Source organism: Pararge aegeria, chromosome 14 (assembly GCF_905163445.1).
Source record: "Pararge aegeria chromosome 14, ilParAegt1.1, whole genome shotgun sequence".
Taxonomy (NCBI): domain Eukaryota; kingdom Metazoa; phylum Arthropoda; class Insecta; order Lepidoptera; family Nymphalidae; genus Pararge; species Pararge aegeria.
Genome location: NC_053193.1, coordinates 10,786,422 through 10,807,399, shown reverse-complemented (window position 1 = coordinate 10,807,399; position 20,978 = coordinate 10,786,422). Strand labels below are relative to the sequence as shown.

Genomic DNA, 20,978 nt, shown 5'->3' with positions numbered 1-20,978 from the left:
GCTTTTATGAACGGAGACAATTTTTTCGACAGTATTGACCTATTTTATCTGCTCAATGTCTACTATTCATTGGTGAAAAATAAATAAAATAAGATATAAGAAGCATGATTTAATCAAATACGGGCATCTTATGTGATAGAAAAAACATATTCGAATAGGTTTGATTGGTTGCTTCCTTCTTTAAATGCAGTAATTATTGTTTTAATTTGTTATAACTAGATTTCAATTATTTTGAATATTGTTGAGAGTTACAGAAGATCGGATAGGCTTGCTATGATCGACGTTAAAAAAATCACGGCATATAAAAGTGTATATGTGTGTGTGTGGGTGCGTGTAATGTGTATGTGTGTGTTATTATCACTAGCACTATCGAGTAAGTATATTATAACAGAGTTCTTGGACTGCTGTCAATAGCTGAAACTCGTTCATGAATACCGGTCCATAGTATACAATCTGTTCTCTGGTTACGTTTCCTTTGGACCCAACAAAGCAATCCAATACTATTCACACTAAACATAGGCTTTTGTATACAGACACTTGTCTTAATGCTAAGGCGTACAGAAATACTCGTAGATGCCTCACAAAATTTACCTAGAACTCTGAAATAGATATTTGTAGTTTAGGATAGATAATACGGGTATATAAAGCAAGCACATAACAATAAAAAACTAAACCATCTTTAATATATTGTATTAGGCACCTTTCTTCCGAAATTGAAGTAGAGTCAATAAAGGCATAGAGACCTGGGGTTTCATAATATATTGTGTCCATTTATTTATAATAACCATAGTATTGTTTATTTGTGTAATCTGATTTATTTTATACATGAAATATAAAATTTCAAATTGATATACGTATGCATGTAATAAATATACAGCAACTTTATTTTGTTTTCTTCATATTTCCTTATCCTAAGGTTGGCAGCAGGTATCGATTCTAATATTAATTTTCTTCTTTATTGTGGTGTGCAAATTAAGTGAACTGATAGGTATATGTACTCTTTGTTTGCTTATCCCAAATTACTAGCTCAGGGCTAGGCACAGGCAGGCGAAAAAGATTATATCATCTGATTATATCCCATTACAAGGGATATAATTAACGTGTCCACCTACTAAAGCACGGGAACATAGAATAGGAGAAGTTTGCCCTCGTTTATTATCACACATATTTTGATATTATTTTCACTTGTGCGTCAATGCTCTGAGAGATGATAAAGCTGTGGGAGGAGATACGTTTTTATCCTTTCCCCGGGAAGATAATTGTCTCCTGCCCTTGCTAGACGCGCAACACTGGCCTGTGGTATAAACGTGGGAGGTTATGCATAAATAGCACGCAAAACTAATGTAATATAGGCTACTAATATAATTTAGGTTGGCTCCATTAAATTTTATAAATATTAATTATAGCATTTGTGACGGGGGGAAATACTCCGCCATGATTGTTTACTGCCACTAAGCTACATTGCTGTGTTTCAGTCACAAGGCTATGATTCACAGAGCATTATAGGCATATAAAGCTTAACACACTGCTTAGTCGGTCAAATTTAACTATAGAACAAGATGGCGGACTGGGACGATCGAAAACCACTTTTATATTATTAAAATAAAAATAAATATAAAAAATAAAATCCTTCATCCAATGAATGAATGAATGAATACACTTTTATTGTACACTAAAGAAAAAAAGTAGTTATAGAGATATCAATACATATCAAGAGAGTACAATTTGGTGGCCTTATCGCTACATAGCGATTTCTTCCAGGGAACCAATGCTTTATTTTCAATCTCTCAATCTTTACTTTTAATCCTTCATCCAATGCTTGATCTCATAAAAGATCAACATTTTTATAGTGCATAATATTTCGATGTACAGTGGCGTGCACTGGGCGTCCTACCAGGGTACCTGCATACAGTAGGAAAATTGCATAAAACAACAAAAATCCTCCTCCCATACGAGTTGTATATAAATATTAGGGTAGGCAGTGCTTTTGTGCATGTATGAAGTGCACGCCACTGACGATGTACCATTTAGTCAGCGTACATGGATGGATAAAGCAGCTCAATGGTGGTTCTTCTTCAAGCGTACTACACAAATACTATTATTTCAGATTCAAATCTTATGATTGCTGAAATTAAATAAAAAATTGCTTTCTAATTATTATTAAAATTGTTTAAGCAGCTTCGGAGTTTACTGATTACACACAAAAAAATCTTTCCTCTATCTCTGTTTCAAGAAATAATTTGAGTAAAGATAGATTTCAAGTAACCAAAGAAAAATAAACAATGGTTATAGCTAGGTTTCAAAGACCAGTAATTTCTGACGTAATGCATACGTTAGATGGTCCGATTTAATCTACCATTCACAGACCCTTGTCACAGAGATTTGGGTAAACTGATATATATCTGTCAGACATGGTACGACTTGATTGAGACTTAAATTAAAGATAGCGTCGAATTGCTTCATGCCGAGTTTAACTACACCACTGTCATGTTTAAATCTTATATTTAATTGCTCCTTAAAGTTAAAAAGTATAAAACTATTATAATTTTCAGGGGGTACAAAAGTATCCTAGGTCCACCAATCTTTCTACAGGTTGTTTTTTATGATCGGAAGGTGTAGGTAGTGTTATACTAGCGAGAAGTTCTACTGACCAGTTTTGAATATTTATTGCACCAAAAATCCAATAGAAATATTACAACTTAATAATTATCACATGTCGAATGTGATAAAACATCTTGAAAATGTTTTATTGTAGCCATATACAATATGACTGCAAATAAGCGAAATATGTGTGTGGCTTAGTAGCTTCTTCTCAGTCGGTTCGCTCTTCTCAGAGCGGTCGTGGTAAGACACTTAAGTGGCATTGGCACGGCACGGCACTGGCACGGCAATGGCACGCTACTCCTCTCTGACAACTGCTTTTCTTGCACACTCATGTAGGGGGAAAGCCACTGTAGCCTTTATTTGGTAGCTCATCTCATGGGCGATCTTACGTGTGATATGGTGCCCTCGATTCTTCCTTGGACATCTAGACGTTTAATGGAGTCTTTTTCTCTTCTTGATACGTGACCAAAGAAAGTGAAAATACGAGCCTGTAGTACTTCAAGAATGGACTTGTTGATCTGGAATGTATTCAAGGGTACTCTTAACATTCTTCTCCAGCACCACATCTCAAGAACGTCTATCTTGTTCTTCTCACTCTGCCGCAGAGTCCACGTTAGTAGCAGCAACGTTGAACAAAGGTGGTAAGCGGATGGGTGACCAACTTTGGAATTCTGAAGGAGTTTTTTTAATCTTACTTGGTTACACCTAAACTAGTTGCCTAGAGATATGAAATAATACTAAATGTTTGTTTTAAATATCTGAATGTTTGCGCTTGGTTTTGGAGCAATGTTGTGCTAAATAATTATAACCAAATCGTTTCGCAGTTAATCGTATATTTTGACGTCACTCCCAACTCGTCACTCGCTGTAAAACTCAATTTTTGATTATTTTTTTTATCTCGTATAACATTCGAACAGCTTAAAACTGTTGTAAAACGTTGTTTTATTTGTGTATGGAAGCATCATAAAATTTTAAATGGCATAATAAAAGATAATTGAACATTAAAATTATACCTAGTATAGGTATCTTTAATATAATGAATACGTAGTTCAACAACCTTAAGTGAGAAAATGAATGTGGATGTGAGTGTGAAACATTAACTATCTTCCCTTATATTACAAGTAAATAACAATTGTTTAGTTTAATAAACAAAAATGATACAAAATTGCGTCTCAAGTGAATTTATCACACAGTATTTATTACACCACAGTACACAGTAAAGCTAAAGAAATGTCAAAAAAAAACATATTCATATAAAAAATAACAATTCGGTATATTGAGAAACACCCCACAGCAACTGCGAGAGACGCGGTGAGGCGGTTTTTCCATTGCCCACTATCCCAGGCATTCAGAAAGATGTCTGGTTAATAAACTAAATTGACAACACATTCTTTGAACGTAATTCTTTTCACGACATACTTTGAATCTTATTATTATTTACCGAGTACCCTACTCGATAAGATTAGTAGCTACACCTACCCCGTATTATAAGTTACGAGTAAATGCATCTAATAGTACTTACTCATCGAGTTAGCTAAACATTATGCTATGCGACGCCTGCATGAAACCGGGTCGCAATTATTGACTTTGCTTCAACTTCAACCAGATTTCGAAATAATTCACTTGAAAGTTTACCGAATAATAAAGTACCTGCCTTCTTATGCCTATATGTATGCTTGTATTGAGGAAGCCATTGCCAGATAATGATAAAAAAAACAGAATGCATGGTTCCATTCTCGTTTTTTTTATTCCACTACAATTTAGCCCTTCACTGCAATCTCACCTGGTGATGATGCAGTCTAAGGTGGTAGCGGACAAGTCAAACAATAGGAATCTACGCGACATCGTACCGCAACGCTGAACACTTAGCGGCACGTTTTTGTCGGTAGGGTAGTAAATAGTCACGGCCAGTCTTTCGCCAGACAAGACTGTATTGGATATGTATCTAAATATATAAAAGAAAAAACACGTTTATCAACGTTGTTGTGCACGGCTTAACAACAGCTATTCCGATGATAAAATGTATAGATATAGCTTGCATCCTTAAGACTGATATAGGTTACACTTTAGGTCAGGAGGAAAGTCCCCGCATTTTAATTAATTGAATTTTAGTGTTTTTTTTCAGTACATTAGCCAAATAATTATTCTAATGCTTTGAAACAACCATAGACCTTCTACCTACCTGTGTAAATTCAGAGCATAGTTCGCTTTATTAAAATTAAACATTTCGATTCTGCATGAATTAAAGCCATTCGACGAATAAGATATTCATGGAAGGATTTTTCATGAACATTTCAGAATTAAGGAGCACGACAATTTGATTGTTTTTCTCGAAGTAATTGAATCTGAAGAAATGTTACCGAACAGCCTCCTTGAATCATATATTTTTGTCCGTTTATCAAGGTCCTTTGTCTCAGAAACGACTACAGTTACAATTCCTCGAATCTCTACAACTCTTCTGTAACTATATCTAGCAAGATTTTCCCCGCGACTTCATCTGTCTTCGTTTCCGTTTCCGTTTTGGAACCTTTCATTTTTCGGCATCCGTCTGTCTCCTGGGTACGCTTTTCAATATTCTACATTTAATTTGTCATATTGCTGTTTAGGCTGAGATTGATAAGTAAACCAGCTATATTTTGAAACCCGCGAGAGCACCGTGATATCGTTACCTTATCATACCTTTATAATTTAATTTTCTAATAATGTGCAATGACATGAATGGGAGGAATCATCAGCTCAGCAACGAGAAGATGAAACTATTGAAAATGTAGCGCAATGAGTTAAGAGTAGAATTCATCATTATCATATCATTAAAGGCCCACTACAAAGCACAGGTCTTCTCCCACAGTGAGAAGGGGTTAAGGCCGTATTCCACCACGCTGGCCCAGTGCGGATTGATAGACAGCCAACAACTCAAGAAATAATTCTAACGTTTGTAAAAATCTATAAAACTTTAGTGAAATTCCATAAAATGCTGTCTCTTTCTTAATTTTTTATAATCTTTAAGAACCTGATACATACAAATTAGTGATAAACAGTGTCCTTGAAAGGTAAGAAACACGTGACTGTTAAACCAGTCATTTAGAATTTTATACCCTGAAGGTAAAACGCTAACAAATTCAGATCTGTCTGCGCTTTTTATGACCGAGCAATAAGACTTCAATATTGTCAAATTGAATTCAAAAGAAATAAATTCAATATTGAAACAAGATCTCTCTTGACAAACGCTACAGTCTTACAATCATTATTAGATCTACATTAACAAGATAATGTTGCTGATTCTTGAAATATAAACTTACGAATCGTTTTTATTTTCGTTCAATGGACATCTTATCGGATCTCTTGTTGGGATTTCTATTCGCCATTTTCTTGTGTCAATTTTATTAGTGTCTTCAGACAAAAAAATGGTTTCCTGATATCCAACCATTACCCAAATGAATCAAGTACTATATTGTTTTGTTTGTTATTGTTATTGTGTTTGCTTTTGCCCTCGAATTTGTCCACATTTTAGTATAAAAAAAATAATTACAAACACAAATTTCATATTAATAAATAAAAAACATACTGGCATAGAAGAAACATAGTTAAAATTGCAGCATGTACAGGCGATTTTATCGCTAAATCGATCTCTTTCGAACAAACTTTCGCAAAACATTATTGAGGAACTGCGAACTGTTGGTGCTGCAATTTAATTTTGCTGATTTTCGCCGATACCCAAAACAGGTTATACATGTGTTAAATTTCAGCCGTTCCAATTCAACCATGCATAAGTAAGTAATAAACTAATATATAAACCTCATTATTAGCAGATATAGATTTTTAAAGAATAATTTAAGGTTTTTACGTTTTATTATTTTTTTTTTTAATTAAAGGGCATCTTACTTATTGCACCATTTTAACAAAGACAAAAATAAACAAACCGCCAGAAATAAATCTCTATATTCTCGGAGATGAAAAACTTTAACTTTACAAAGGTTTATAAGTTCAAGATTGAAGATTTTTAATTAAAAATACTGCGGAGAAGTCCCCTCAAGACTTTTATAACACTGAGCTCGGTTTGGTTCGAATAACTTGGTTTTTTACTGATGAGTTACAAAATTTGCATTAAATTATGTTTGCAAAATCTATGTTTTAATGTTTTGATATTTGCAGGCTATGGTTAATGAAACCTGGGTTAAACTGGTAAATGTTCTCACAATGCTCCCTGTAAAATGAATATATATATGATGCATATATTCGGTATCCTTTTTTGCAGGGAATACTGTAAGAACACATACAAAATACAATGCTTCCTATAAAAAAGGATACGAAAAAAAAGGTTAATTACACTAAACTAAATTGACCGGTCAAAAATAGCACGGTCCCTACTTTTTGACCATTCAATTTAGTTTAGAGATTTTTGTACAAATAATCGTCTCCAATATACATTAACCTTAGTTTAGAATGTAGAACAGCTGTTAATACCAGACTTGTCTGCCGTTAACTTTTGTATGTAGATGAAAGTATCGTGTTGGTATGGATCGCCCGGATCATCATTTTTGATGACAAAAATATTTTTTCATCGTTAATAAGATTTGCAAAACCAAACAACTCGTATGTAAGCGATTTATTAATAAGACCGTGATAACTACCAAATAACTCAATCTCAAGTGAACTATTTATATTCCAAAGCTCTCTATTATGTCAACGTATAACAAAAATCTTTTAAGAGGATGCTCGATACTAATCACATCTAGTAAACCTACTTACCTATAATTCGTCCATGATAAGGGAGAAAATTGTAATAAAATTTACCGTCCAAGCCTCGGCAAAGTACAATCTGAAGATGACTTTAAGCTTGACCAATAACTTTGTCACATTGTATTATTTTATTACTGATTGTAGGCTGGGTCATTGAACAAAAAAAGGCACCGATTCATTGTTGCTATACGTTAAAAGAGGCGGAGAGTACGTGAAGCGAGGTAAATACTGACTTAACAACAGCTTTCAAATGAACAAGCAACCCCACTCCTGTCAGTAAATATATTCGTAAATAGTCTTGCTGACAATGTTATTTAACTGACTTAAATTATATAAATACGACGTAGTTGTATCGAGGCTGGTTTAGTTGTGTGCAAATCAGTGTAAAAAAAATTTACTTTGGGATTCATACATTGTGCCGTATGCTGATGGAAGATCAAAGTACGGTTGGCATCACTCCACTCCCCGCGGATGTCGTACGAGGAAACTAAGGGCATATAATGAAAAACGGGTCTGCCCAGCGTTGTGATAATAGGCTAACCCCACCCGTTGTAAGCAGCCTAGTCCAGCATTGGACTGTTTTAAGCTACTAATCATAATTCATTTATATTGATGCATTAGGCAACAATTTTTACACCAGTTTAATTTATGACATATTATATTATTTTGTTGGCTAGCTATTAATAAAATAACTATTATTTACTAACCCTTTGGTTCCATCAACGGTATCACCATCGTCATGGTGCTGCTGGTTTAGGGGTGACGTCAACGCCTGCGGCGCGAAGAAAACGTCGTCGACATCGACGACATCGTGCGAACTGCTTGCCGCGGTGCGAAACGAACGCGACCACTGCGCTGACGTCGATTGACGCGATCGTCTCGTAACGGCCTGGTAAAAAAAACATAAATCCCTGTTGACTAGATAACTAAAGTATTTTAATCAAAACATTTCCGCGCTGGACAGCCAAGCAAGCCACAAAACATAAACCAACCGTTCTATTACTAGATGAGGCTATTATTCTATTACTATTAATTTTATATTTTCAAATACAGTAGTAAGATAATCATAATAAATTAATTAAAAATGAAATGATTTCGTTTCAATCAACTATCCTTAGTGAACAGAAAATGATCCAACCCAATGTTAACAATTGGACGCTAACGAGAAGTTAGCGTCCCATTGTAAACGGGTTATAGGTCCTTCCAGTTCAAGAGAAATCAGTTGCCAAGCTCCAAGCTGGTCTAACTTGGTGGCTTCAATGGGATGAAACCAAAAGCGCTGATACAATGAGATTTAACTTTCAAGTCTATGAGCTCGGCTATAGCCCCGCACACTGAGCCGTAAGATTTAACGTCCTTTGTTACTTAGAAATCTTATTCTATTTTAGCCACATTAGCAGTTAGCTACCAACAAATAGCTGTACTTTATTTATAATATATACTAATATTGTTTACTATATGTATAAAATTAAATGTTCGTTTATGAGACTCGCAAAAATTCGAAAATGGATGGACTGGTTTTATTTTTTGTATAGTTTGCCTCAATACCAGGCGTTGTTTGTTTTTGTACTAATCATTTAAAGTATTATTAATAGTGCAATTTTTAAAGTTATTGTTTTATAATCTTTTTATTGTATAGTCAGTTAGTTTTCGAACTATTAATAGCTCAAGTCAAGTATCTGATTGTAACATGGTTTTAAAACAGGAAAATTAATTTCTCATATAAGACGTTTAAAATGAGATCACGCTTAAATCGATAACACTAGCTAACATTACATAAAGAAACGCTCAAGCGAAATAGATTCTTCCAGAAGTTCGTGAGGAAGGAGTCCAATGCTCTTACAAAAGACAATACCTCAATTTTGATTTCAACATTCACAGTATTATCAGAACATTGTGCAAAAAATCGAATATAAGCTCAAATGTGTAAACTACATACCTTGTGTTTATCTAACTCTAATATCAAATAAGTGAGAGGCTTTAAAAAATAAAAAGGTGGTGATTTTCAGACTACCATATCATTGTTATAGTTCAGGTTTTCTTCTGGGGGTTTCTGTTCTGTTGCCCAAAATATCATCCTAAAAAAACTCATGCCAACGTTCCGCTAGTAACATAATAGTATTGTTTGTATATATTATTTTAGTGCATATAAATTTACATTACACTCCATGGCGAAACATTCCCGCACGAGCATAAAAGCCGTAAATTAATATAAGCATTTTAGTAGGTACTCCCCGTAAATCCATTTTTAAGGCTTACTGCTCTTAAGAAAAGGGGCTGTATTTCGTACAGTTCCTTTCTGGGATATTGCCACGACCACGGACTATGTTATTTACGATGCCATAACGCTCGACTCGATCCCTAAAGACATCGCTTTTATAATTTATTGCATGGAAATATGGTAGCCTAATTCATCTGTCGCATATTTTGGAGACCACTAAAATGAGAAATTATTAGCTGTATTCAAGAAATAACGTATGCGCTTCTCCCCTTTTGTTTTACTAATATTTATGCAACATGGTGCAAATACTACGAACGCTGGAATTTCTGTGAACCGTGAAAGCTTGAATGTAACGTTAAAAAGCTTTTAAGTAATGCGAAAGTGAAATGAAATACGTAATTTTTAAAGTGAGATTGCAAGAAAAAAAGGGGTGGCAAGAGAAAGCAATCCTGGCTATAAAATTTACGGAAGTTGACTGGAATCAAGACGTTAAGAGAAACGACTCCAAAAAACAGACAATGAAGAAGTTACTAAAATAATAAACAATAATTCTTTGGTTACTATCTAGTCTTTCCATTAGATTGCGTTATTATCTTAACATCTAAATATTAAATATCGATTTGTGAAAACTTTGCGACTTTAACTTTAATATTTTTGGAGGTACATAAACGTTAAATTTTATTTGATAGTCAGTTACTTTTCGAACTATCAATAACGCAAGTCACGTATCCTGTTGTAACATGGTTTTAAAACGGGAAAAATCTTTTCTCATATAAGACGTTTAAAACGAGATCACGCTTAAATCGATAACACTAGGTAACATTACATAAAGAAACTCTCAAGCGGAATGGATTCCTCCAGTAGTTCGTAAGGAAGGAGTTCAATGCTCTTACAAAAGACATTACCTCAATTTGGATTCCGAAAGTATTATCATAACATTGTTCAAGAAATCGAATACAAACTCAAACGTCTAAACTACACACCTTGTGTTTATCTTACTCTAATCTAATAACAGGGGGGCTATAAAAAATATAATACCTACCTACCGTATCATTGCTACCGTTTATTTTCAATTCTATTATAATATCCTTCTGATTATGGTCTATTTTACACAGTTCACTTTAAATAACTACGTGAGTATTGAATAATAAAAAATAATATTCTCACTCTATTTAGATACCCCACCCCAATAATATTTAGACTTAAAAAATTACATAACTTTAAGTGCATTTTTCAAATTTATTCCTATTAGTAAATGCATGTTGCAAAGGCGTGTGAAGTCCACCAATCTGCACTGGGTCAGCGTGGTGGTCTACGGACGAAACCTTTCTCATTTGACTGCCGATTGGGCAGAGACCATGCTTTCTGAGTCCAGGGTCGTGGATTCGCACGCATCTCTTACTTTTCTGAGTTATGTGTGTTTTTAATTTAAAACAATTAAAATATCACTTGCTTTAACGGTTAAGAAAAACATCGTAAGGAAACCTGCATGCCTCAGAATTCATAGTAATGTTCTCAATGGCGTGTGAAGTCTGCCTACCCACACTGAGCCAATGTGGTTGACTACGACCTTAACTCTTCTCACTCTTTGAGAAGACCCGTGCCATGTAGTTGGCCGGTAATTTTTATAACTACATAATGATAGTTCAATGCTTATTTCCTTTGTATTGAGCACTTATGTTATACTATTATTATAACTTAACAAAGCTCAGGAAATACAGGCCTTTTCTAAAATAGAAAATAGCATATATCTATCTTTTAAGATTTATACGCGGATGAAGTCGGGACTGCTAGTCTATAAAGCCAAACTAAAAATTATTGTAAGTAAAAAAAAAATTATTTACTTGCATTAAATAAGTACCTCAATAACTCTAGGACGTTCGGTCAACTGTTTATGTAAAACCTCTAGAAGTAGGTTAAGAGCTTAATTAGGCACCTGTAGCCACAGCAATTGCGGGTTTATTTTACCACATTGAAACAATTTATGGACTATGTTGGAGTTACTAACGTTGGCCTACAATAATACACCATTTTGCCAGAATCTTAACTAAGACAGACAGGAAGGAATATAATATTGAACAATTTAAGTAATATTGAGATATCACCATGGTGTATTTTATATATCAAAGTAGCTTTTATGTCGATTTTGTAATTTAATTTTTTTTTTCGACCAACTTAGAGTAAAACAACTACAATAAGCTAACTCACTTCGTCTCAAACCACACAGGTTTTATGTGTCGAGGCATGAAGATATATATTTTTTTACGTTGTAATAACCAACAAACAAACCTACCAGCAGTCGACAGACAGAATGGCCAGTTTATGATTACAACTTATACATAGATGAATTACCAGATCATTACCCCATGTAACATTCTCACTATTAAAGCTATTATATATTGGCCTTACATATTTAATATTAATATTGTTTTTATCTTATAAAACAAATTAGCTTATAGTTATTTTTTCATCCCTGCGGAAAGTACTTTTTCTGCTTATGAAAGGTATTTGTTTTCTTATTTATTCCGCTACAAGTCAGCCCTTAATTGCAATCTCACCTGATGCTAAGTGATTATGCAGTCTAAAATGGTAATGGGCTAGCTTTTAAGGGTATGGCAATTCAATGCAACCCATACGCCTAATAGGTTTCTACGTGGACCGGAACGTTAAATTGCTTAGCAGCACGTCTTTCTTCGTATATTGATAACTAGCCACGGCCGAAGTCTCCAATCAGAGCATAGAGGGAATTATAAATTCCCAATTTGCCCCTATCGAGGATGGATTACCCGTGATGATCCGGGACCTTCCATTTAAATCCACAGCGCTCGAAGGTACGCCAGGAAGGTCGTCAAAACCCCGTGACCCTTTCTGTATCCCTGACAATGTGTATGCAAAGGTTCATGATAATCAGAGTACTCAGATGTAAAAGCGTTACATACAGAAAATTGTAAGCAACGGACAATTATTCATACGTAATTATTGTAAAATGCTTAATTGGTAAAAAAGGTAAAATGAATTATGGTTATTTTTTGGCTACCGGTACCGGGAATTAAATACGAATGAAATAAGTAAAAATTAATAATTTTGTTTTCCAAATGCTTTAATGAGAACTCGATATTCTGTTCGCTAACCGTGAGCACATAATATAAGTTTACTTTTTAATGATTCAAAACATTTTAATAACGATATAATTATAGAAAATATAATTTTGACTTGCTGTTTTTCTTCTTGCATCTTTTGCTACTTTGATACATTTGCGGTATTTTGAAACGTTTAAGTAGCGAGGTTAGTGCAATTTTTTTCTATTGTAGTTGACCAATTAACTTTAAGGTGGTAGAAGGTTTACCTGTTAAGGTTAGACTGTTGAACATTACACAAGGGAAAGTCCGGTTAGTGTGTGTCTTACGAACTGGCAAGGAGAAATAGACGCAAGAGCTTCCAGCGATAGTAGCACATTGTTTGTTAGCATTGCATTAAAACTAAGCACAGGTTACTCACAGATACAACATAAGAGAGTCCGGTTAGTGTGGATTCGAAATGTTATTAGCTGTGAACCTTATGGGTTTCAACAGCGTCACCGGTGGGTCGGGGCGAGCGCGAAGCGTCGCCTGTTAAAAGGGTTTTGAGCCCCAGGGCTTGAGGAATATCTGGGTGACGTCTACCTAGGGGCGTCTTCAGCAAGACTCGGACCTCGGCTTAGGCGGACGTCGGACATTCGTGGACTGATGGGAAGGTGATTAGTCCGTACGTCCCCGTGGCCGTGGATTGAGCCCACGTCCTCAACGGGACCTCATCTTCGCCGGTGAAGACGCTGTGTTGTAGTTATAATTTCGTCAGTGTGTAGCCCTATGGCCCTAACATAAGGAGCGTTGTCCGTCGTTATGTCGTCGTCGGGGTCGTCAAGGACGTGTCTGGGCCGTCTCTTACTGATGTTTGGATCTGGCATGTACGAACACGCCTTCACCACTAACGGGTTGGGATGAAACTCGGCTCTCTTAAAATAACTTTTAGAGAGCCGTTTGAAGTGATTTGCTTATAGTAGGGAGGTCTAGGTCCCTATGAAGGTCAGAGTTGCGCACGAACTACGGACAGTTGGTGGCCATGCGCATCAATCTGTGCGGGAAATGTGCAAACACGGGACTCGCGTAGGACATTATAGGGCGAATAAACTCCGGTGAGTGCGAGCCTTGCGACACTGTCCATCCCGGGGCGGGGAGACACAGACGCAAGAGCTTTCAGCGGTAATAGCACGTCGGACCGCTCCCTTATTTGTTGCATTGCATTAAAACCAAGCACAGGTTACTCACAGTAACAACATAAGAGAATCCGGTGAGTTTGAGCCTTACGAGACTGCCCTTTCCGGGGCAGGGAGGCACAGGCGAAAGAGGTTCTTGCGATAGTATCACGTCGGACCGTTCTCTCGTTCATTTACTTTGAAAATAAGCACAGGCTACTTACAGTAACAACATAAGAGAGTCCGGTGAGAGTGAGCCTTGCGACACTGTCCTTCCCGGGGCGGGGAGGTACAGGCGCAGGAGGCTCGAGCGGCGCCGGCGCTGGTAGCACGTCGGGCCGCTCCCTCGTTTGCCCCCGCGCCTCTCTTGGCGCCGCACCCGATGCTCCGTACATACTGGAAAAAATATATATTTTACTCATCTTCATTCTCATATAAGCTAGCGTACATCTAGTCTGGTCTTTCTTAGAGATTTCAAAATTCCACGGTATTGTGCCACTTGCGACCAATGACTCGTTCCAAATCTGTTAGTTTCTGATCACCTAGGGAAGGTCTACAAACGCTACGTATTTCCGAGTGAATGCTCAATGAATTATGCTGAGTTTTACAAAAGGCCAGAGTAGAAGCAAATATGAGCAAAGCGATAATAACCTCAAATTCTCATGTTCCGCTCCACTAAGAACTGAGACACTAATGAGAACTCACCACTTGCATCATAATCAAGACGGTCAATTATTCATTGTTACAAAAATACTTATTGTGGTATGCATCGATAAACAGTTCTTTGCAACTTTTATTTTTCCTGTTCCTAATGCTCAACAACGTTAATCACAGTTAATATTTTTTAACAGTGCCCCATGATTTAGCTAGGTGTCCCCTTATAATTAAACGACGGTCGATTGGCGCAGTAGGCAGCGATACTGCTCTCTGAGTTGAAAACTATGGGTTCGATCGATTCCCACAGCTAGAAAATGTTTGTCTGATGAACATGAATGTTTTTTCAGTGTATGGGTTTTTATCTGTATATTATATAGTATTTATGTTTATTATTCATAAAACTATTCATCAGTCATCTTAAGGTACTAAGATCACTGATGAATATTTTTAACACAAGCTTACTTAGGGCTAGATGGTGATGTGTGTAGTATCGTAGTATATTTATTATTTATTTATATAGTATAATATTAAAATCCTTGTCAAATTGCTTGTGTACATTTCTCCCCCATTCGTTAAAAATTCTCCCCATAAAAATATCAATCTTACCGAAAAGCAGAAACTTCATTGATTGTGATATAGTAAAAAAAAATCGCTGTATTACTTAGTTAAAAGTGTTTGACTGGAACAAAGATGTACTGAGAGGATGAAGAAACATGAATAAAAATAGAAAACAGATACGGTCTCGAAAAAGTTTTTCTGAGCGACATGAAAGAACATTGGAGTTCTAAAACACTGCGATAAAGAATTCAGTGGGAATTATCGATCTTAACGATAAGAAGAATTGCCATTAACTGTGATTATCTAAAAAAATCGCCATTTTACTTTGTGAAAAGTGTCTCACTGGAACAAAGACGTACGGGAGCATGAAGAAATATGAATAAAAATAGAAAACACATACTGTCTTGAAAAAGTTTCTGAGGGAAACATGAAAGAATATTGGAGTTCTACAACACTGCGATGAAGAATTCACTAAGAATTACCGATCTTAACGAAAATAAGACTTGCCATTAATTGTGATAATCGTAAAAAATCGACATTTAATTTAGTTAAAAGAGTCTCACTAAAACAAAGACGTACGGGAGCATGAAGAAATAGGAATAAAAATAGAAAACAGATACTGTCTCGAAAAAGTTTCTGAGGGAAACATGAAAGAATATTGGAGTTCTACAACACTGCGATAAAGAATTTACTAGGAATCTCGAGTATGCAGAATTTCCTTATGTGGCAAGCGTAACTGAAACGCTATACAGAAATGCTTCAAATTTTAGCCGGATAGTGACACAAAGATATTGTTCAGATAAGAAAAGCCAATGAAGTTGAAACTTATAGTGTGTAAAACTTAGTGACTTTTATAAAGATTTTTTACTTTGTTTTTATTCCATCACTGCATTTACAGCCTGGGTATATAATAATATAGTTGACGTACGTTGGTAGCGGGTTAAGATAGGCCGTTTTATAAAGCGATTAACATCTTTCCAGGAGGCCAGCTATCTCTGTGCCTTTTGTCCATGTTGGTGCAGTGTCTCCGGCCAGCTTAAGTTACAAACGAACGAACACACCTTCCACTATTATACAAGTATGGATTCTTTAACTATATAAAATAAAAAACAATTGCTGAGCGTTTATATTCGTTGTTCAAAAACTCAAAATACCTTATTACAATTTAATGCTTATTTTTGTTTCGTAACTTTCAATACAATTGGTTGGCTGGCGATTTAAAAAAAACAGGCAAAATCTATAGAAACGGCCAAAAAATGGGAAAAATCGAAATTGCTTGCCACGGTCTTGTCTGTGACCAAGTTCATCGGGTAGGGCAAAACTCGGATAGAAAAAAAAATGTCATACAGAAAGCAGCTTAAACAAAAATGTTATAGTATATTTTGTTACTTTTACACTTATTCGAGGCTTTCCATAGCGTTAATTTACCTAGAACGTGAGTTTGGTCATATACTCATAACTCAGCTTGATTTTGACCCAATTTCGACCGAATATTAATTTAAAAATTATTTTTGCTACATAAACGTTCTGAACTTTTTAATGTTACGATTAGATCTAGATTTTTATATTGGAGTTTATTCTACTTTATACTTAAATGCTTCATATCCTGAGCTCTTTAATGTCCGACTGGACTCCTTTCTTATAGAGGATAGATATCAATAGCACAGTGATTGAGAGAGTCCCGATTATTGTCCAGTCAGTGACCGACATTTTAACGTGCTCTCCAAGATACGGGGGTGGACAAATGAAATTTCTTAACTCTAAACTGACACTTATTGGTGTTGACATATAGAAACCCGCAGTTTACCGTGCTAACAAAAAGCCTCTTAGTTTTAGTTTCAAGTTTAACGAATATAGTTATGACCATCACTTTAGAATAATGTTAAGATAAATGTATGAACTCTTCATAAGTGACTCTGATAGGTCTTTTATGATAAAAAAAATTTCAATTTAAATTTGACTAACGAAGCAGTTAGGAGATTATCTGAAACTCTACAAAAATATAAAAGATTTTAAGGATTTTTAAATTAAAGTGCCACATTTTTTACTTTAATACCTATTATACATGTTCTTTAATAGGCGCGGCCTCATTTCGATCGTCTAAAATGCAGGTCAGGTTGGTATTAAATATTAATCTCGCATTTGCAAAGCTATGTACTGCTTTTAATACAGTCACGTTTAGAGAAAAGTTACGAACATTCTCTCTCTCTCAACATTAACACATAATTTTATGCTATATGCTATATACAAGCTTCTACCGGCGAATTTGTCTACGTGGATTTCGTAATTCATTTTTTTTACTATTGACTGAAAAAGCAGATGACCACCGTGGTGCTAACTGGAAAATAATAATCTATGGACAGAGCAACACTTCGCAGAGTACGTAACACGTCCTACAATGTAAAGCCCCATATCCATAAACCTGAGGCGTAGGTATTGAGGCTCATGTGCCTGTAAATACACCGGCAAACACGCCTTCAGACTTACGCCACGATCTACGATATATCAACGCTACTTGGCGGCAGAAATAAGTATAGGCAGTACTTGCCGGACATTCTAATATATCACCGTGCGTGCAATGTCTTTAAATAAACACTATAAAGTGACAGAAAATTCAACTGCAATAGCAATTTTTCGTTATTTCGATTTACGATTAGAAGTCCCTAACTTAAAGTAATTTTAATAAATTGCCAGTTTTGTGTGCTTTTATTTTGAACAGGGAAAATTGCGAAACATATTATTTTTAGACCCACCCACATGTTTTATGCAGCTCACTTTATGTTATATATACGAAGCAATTTTTTTATTTTATTTATATATAAATGCATAATATTAATAAATTCATCAAAACATTAATTTATAAATGAATGCTATAGTGGTGATATAACAATTATAATATAACAAATAATTAATTAATGCTTTAGAACTAAATTTTATAAAACAAGTATTTTATATTTTTATATTATTAAGGCTGTAACGTAAACTTTACTTTATTTTAATTTTTTAATTATTAATCAGTGTAGTTTTTTTTTTACATTAATATTTCTAAAACAAAAAATGTATGACGTTTTTAAGTGCTTTAACTATAGCCTAAATTGAATAAAGATTTGATTGATTGATAATCTAGGCTGCAACTCCATAGAAGAGCGAATGTATCGTAACTATTTCATACAAGAACTTGCCGACTTGCCTATAATTGAGAAATTGTAATACTCCAAACAAAATGCAAAGATGGATCAAATTATAATGTGACTTAAAAATCCAGGAAACAAAAGCTTTTTTTGGTATCGAAAAGACGAACAAAAGGCATCATGTTACCTATTTGGAAAATTGATAAGCGAATTTGAAAAAACAAATGGAGGCTGTTATGCGATGAAAATAATTCCTGAGCTTATTACTTCATGTTATTTGATCTCCTTGCGAGCTCATAAAAGAGAAAACAATTTATATTTACAAATACTTCGTTGCTAAATAAGAAGTTTTATTTTATAGCTGTAGACGTGAACGCACTTATCTTTTAGAATTTATTAAGTTAACTTGAAAGTTATTAAGATTCAAGGTAAAGTAGTTGAAAATGTAATATTATAAAATGATTTTCTTTTCTCTTCGGGTTATTATGTTAAGTATATAACTGAATAATTTACAGCTTAGTTCCTTATAGCCTTAATGTTTCCTCTATATAGAGAGACATTTTGCTCAGTTTGTTTGCGTTTTTCAACATCGTACATTTTAAATTCAATTCTTCGTACCACGAATAGAATAGCTTCAATATAATTGTAATAATGCTAGAACGCAATTAGCCAACAAATCAATATTGTTATTATTATTTGAGTAACAAATGGACAATAATAATGAAAAATAAAAAAAGTAAAGTATCTAAATACTTGGACTTTGCTCACGAGATTACGCCATGTGGGGTGTTGAGTCGACCGTTATTGTTCCGATGGTCGTTTAGTCAATGGTCTTCTCGCGAAAAGCTTCGACCAACACCTTAAGAAGTTTCCGCTTGGTTGTTGGATCAATTGTGAGGAGGTTCCTCACTCTGGGGCCCTGACCGCAAGTTGCTTGGGTACTCAAGAGCCCCGCAAGCGGAGGAGTGGTTTTTTTTATCAATTTTAAATGGTGTTTATAATTTCACTGATGAAAATTTAAAAAAAAAGTATTTAAATAAAAGATAGATATAAAGAGTGATAAAATAAAATAAAAATCTTAGCGCGATGTTCCACATTTGAAAATAACCGTATTATAGCCGCCGTAGGGTTCTTTTTTAAACCTTCGCTACTCTTCAAATGAGTGCAGGCATTAAGATATATGTTTGCGTCACCTTCATTTCAGTTATTGCAAAATTCTCGACGGGCAGATGTAACGGTGTTTCCGCAGTCCTGCTCATCTTTTAGCTTACCTTATGTTTTATTCTTAGTAGTAGTAGATTATTCTTATTATGATTTCATAACACTTAGATATTGAAAAGTAGCTTTAAATGGTCTAAATTGATCCCACCATGGTCGTAAACGAAGTTCTTTACTTTTTCGTTTTTAATGCGCACTGCAAAGATTTGGAATACTTATCTAGCTTTCTGTCTGTTAGCAGTAATGTGAAAACCTTCAAATAAAGAGTGAATCGGCATTTTACAGGCAAGCGTGCGCCATCTTAGCCTACATAATCACATACATCACTTTGTTGTCAAACCCTAGCCTTTATAAATGTAAATTAAGAACTGGACATTTTGGTAACGCAATTCCAAGTAGACCAACAAATTGGTGGGCACCAACCTCTCTTATAGGAAAGAAAGACTTAGAGCTATGAGACTCCGCGTTGCTCCGATGACAAACAAGACAAACGTATGAAGATGTTTTTATAACCTAAATATAATGTGGAATTCTACAAACTGCTCACCTAATATCGTCATCATCAGGATGGTGATCGGGCGGCAGATCAGGCCTAAGGTCACCGAGCGCCCGCGCCGCATGCCTTCTCCGCCTCTCGAACCACAGCCTCCTTTGTTCCCGCTCATTATCTCTCTGAACTCCAAAAAATGTTTGCGTCTCCCTTTTCAAATAATCCCTAACAGCGACCGTATGCGCCCTTCGTAATCTCACACCGTCTTCTTGAGCTGGTGGTGGTATTGATTCGGGAGGTGGTTGAGGTTGAGACGGTGCTGATACTATTCTTGGGGGTGATGCAGGTGGGGGGATAGATGGCGCCGACGCTACTGGACCCGGAGAGCTCTGGCAGGTGAGCTGTGGAGCCAGTAGGCCCGCACTCGAACGCCTGTAACAATGAAAAAGTTAATATTAATTACATATTAGTATTTTTTTTGTCTACGACAACTAAGACTTCAATATCATCAAGTGGTAAGCTACGATACAGTCGAAGACGGAAGCGGGCTAGTATATGAAACCGATACCCCTATTTGGTCGGCACGTATCAGTAGAGTGGCAACTAGCGCTAGCCGAATACTGCCATCTCACCATTTTTACGTGAACGTTTAGGTAGCACCAGGAATGCCAGTATTTCGTTTTCATAGCTCATATGATCCTTCTTTTAAAGATTATGTGGGGGCATTTGACCAAGACTAGACGCTAGAATTTATCAAATCTCTGGAATAAATGCCAAATCCAGGTCTATTTACAGATCTATTTGTTTATTTAAACTTATTGATTTGCTGAAGATTAAACTTCAGCAAATCAATAAGTTGAAATGAACAAATAAATCCGGTGGGAGCAATACAGTTGCGAGCGATGGACCCTGTCATTTTGTTATGTGTATTTGGGTTATAGGATGAGATGGAAGCCCTTTTTTATTACAACGGAAGTGTACGCGACTATCGTACAAGTAATTTATTTTATTTATCCGACTTACGGATGTAGTTGGACTAATAAACCGCAGTAATACTTCAAATTGTATTATTTTACCCATAGTTTTTAAGCGTCGCTCTGACAGTGCCTACCGTCCAAACATCAC

General features: G+C 35.5%; 1 protein-coding gene across 1 annotated transcript in view; it reads right to left on the bottom strand.

Moving 5' to 3' along the window:
- Positions 1–20,278, bottom strand: part of LOC120629617 (inactive rhomboid protein 1) — a 41,217-nt gene extending 20,939 nt beyond the window's left edge. Inside the window, exons 1-3 of the mRNA XM_039898606.1 lie at positions 19,911–20,278; positions 14,024–14,195; positions 8,052–8,233 (exon numbers count right to left, since the gene is read on the bottom strand). Coding sequence (XP_039754540.1) covers positions 8,052–8,233; positions 14,024–14,194 — 353 coding nt within the window. The 5' untranslated portion in view covers position 14,195; positions 19,911–20,278. The remainder of the gene's footprint in view (positions 1–8,051; positions 8,234–14,023; positions 14,196–19,910) is intronic.
- Between the last annotated feature and the right edge of the window lie 700 nt (positions 20,279–20,978).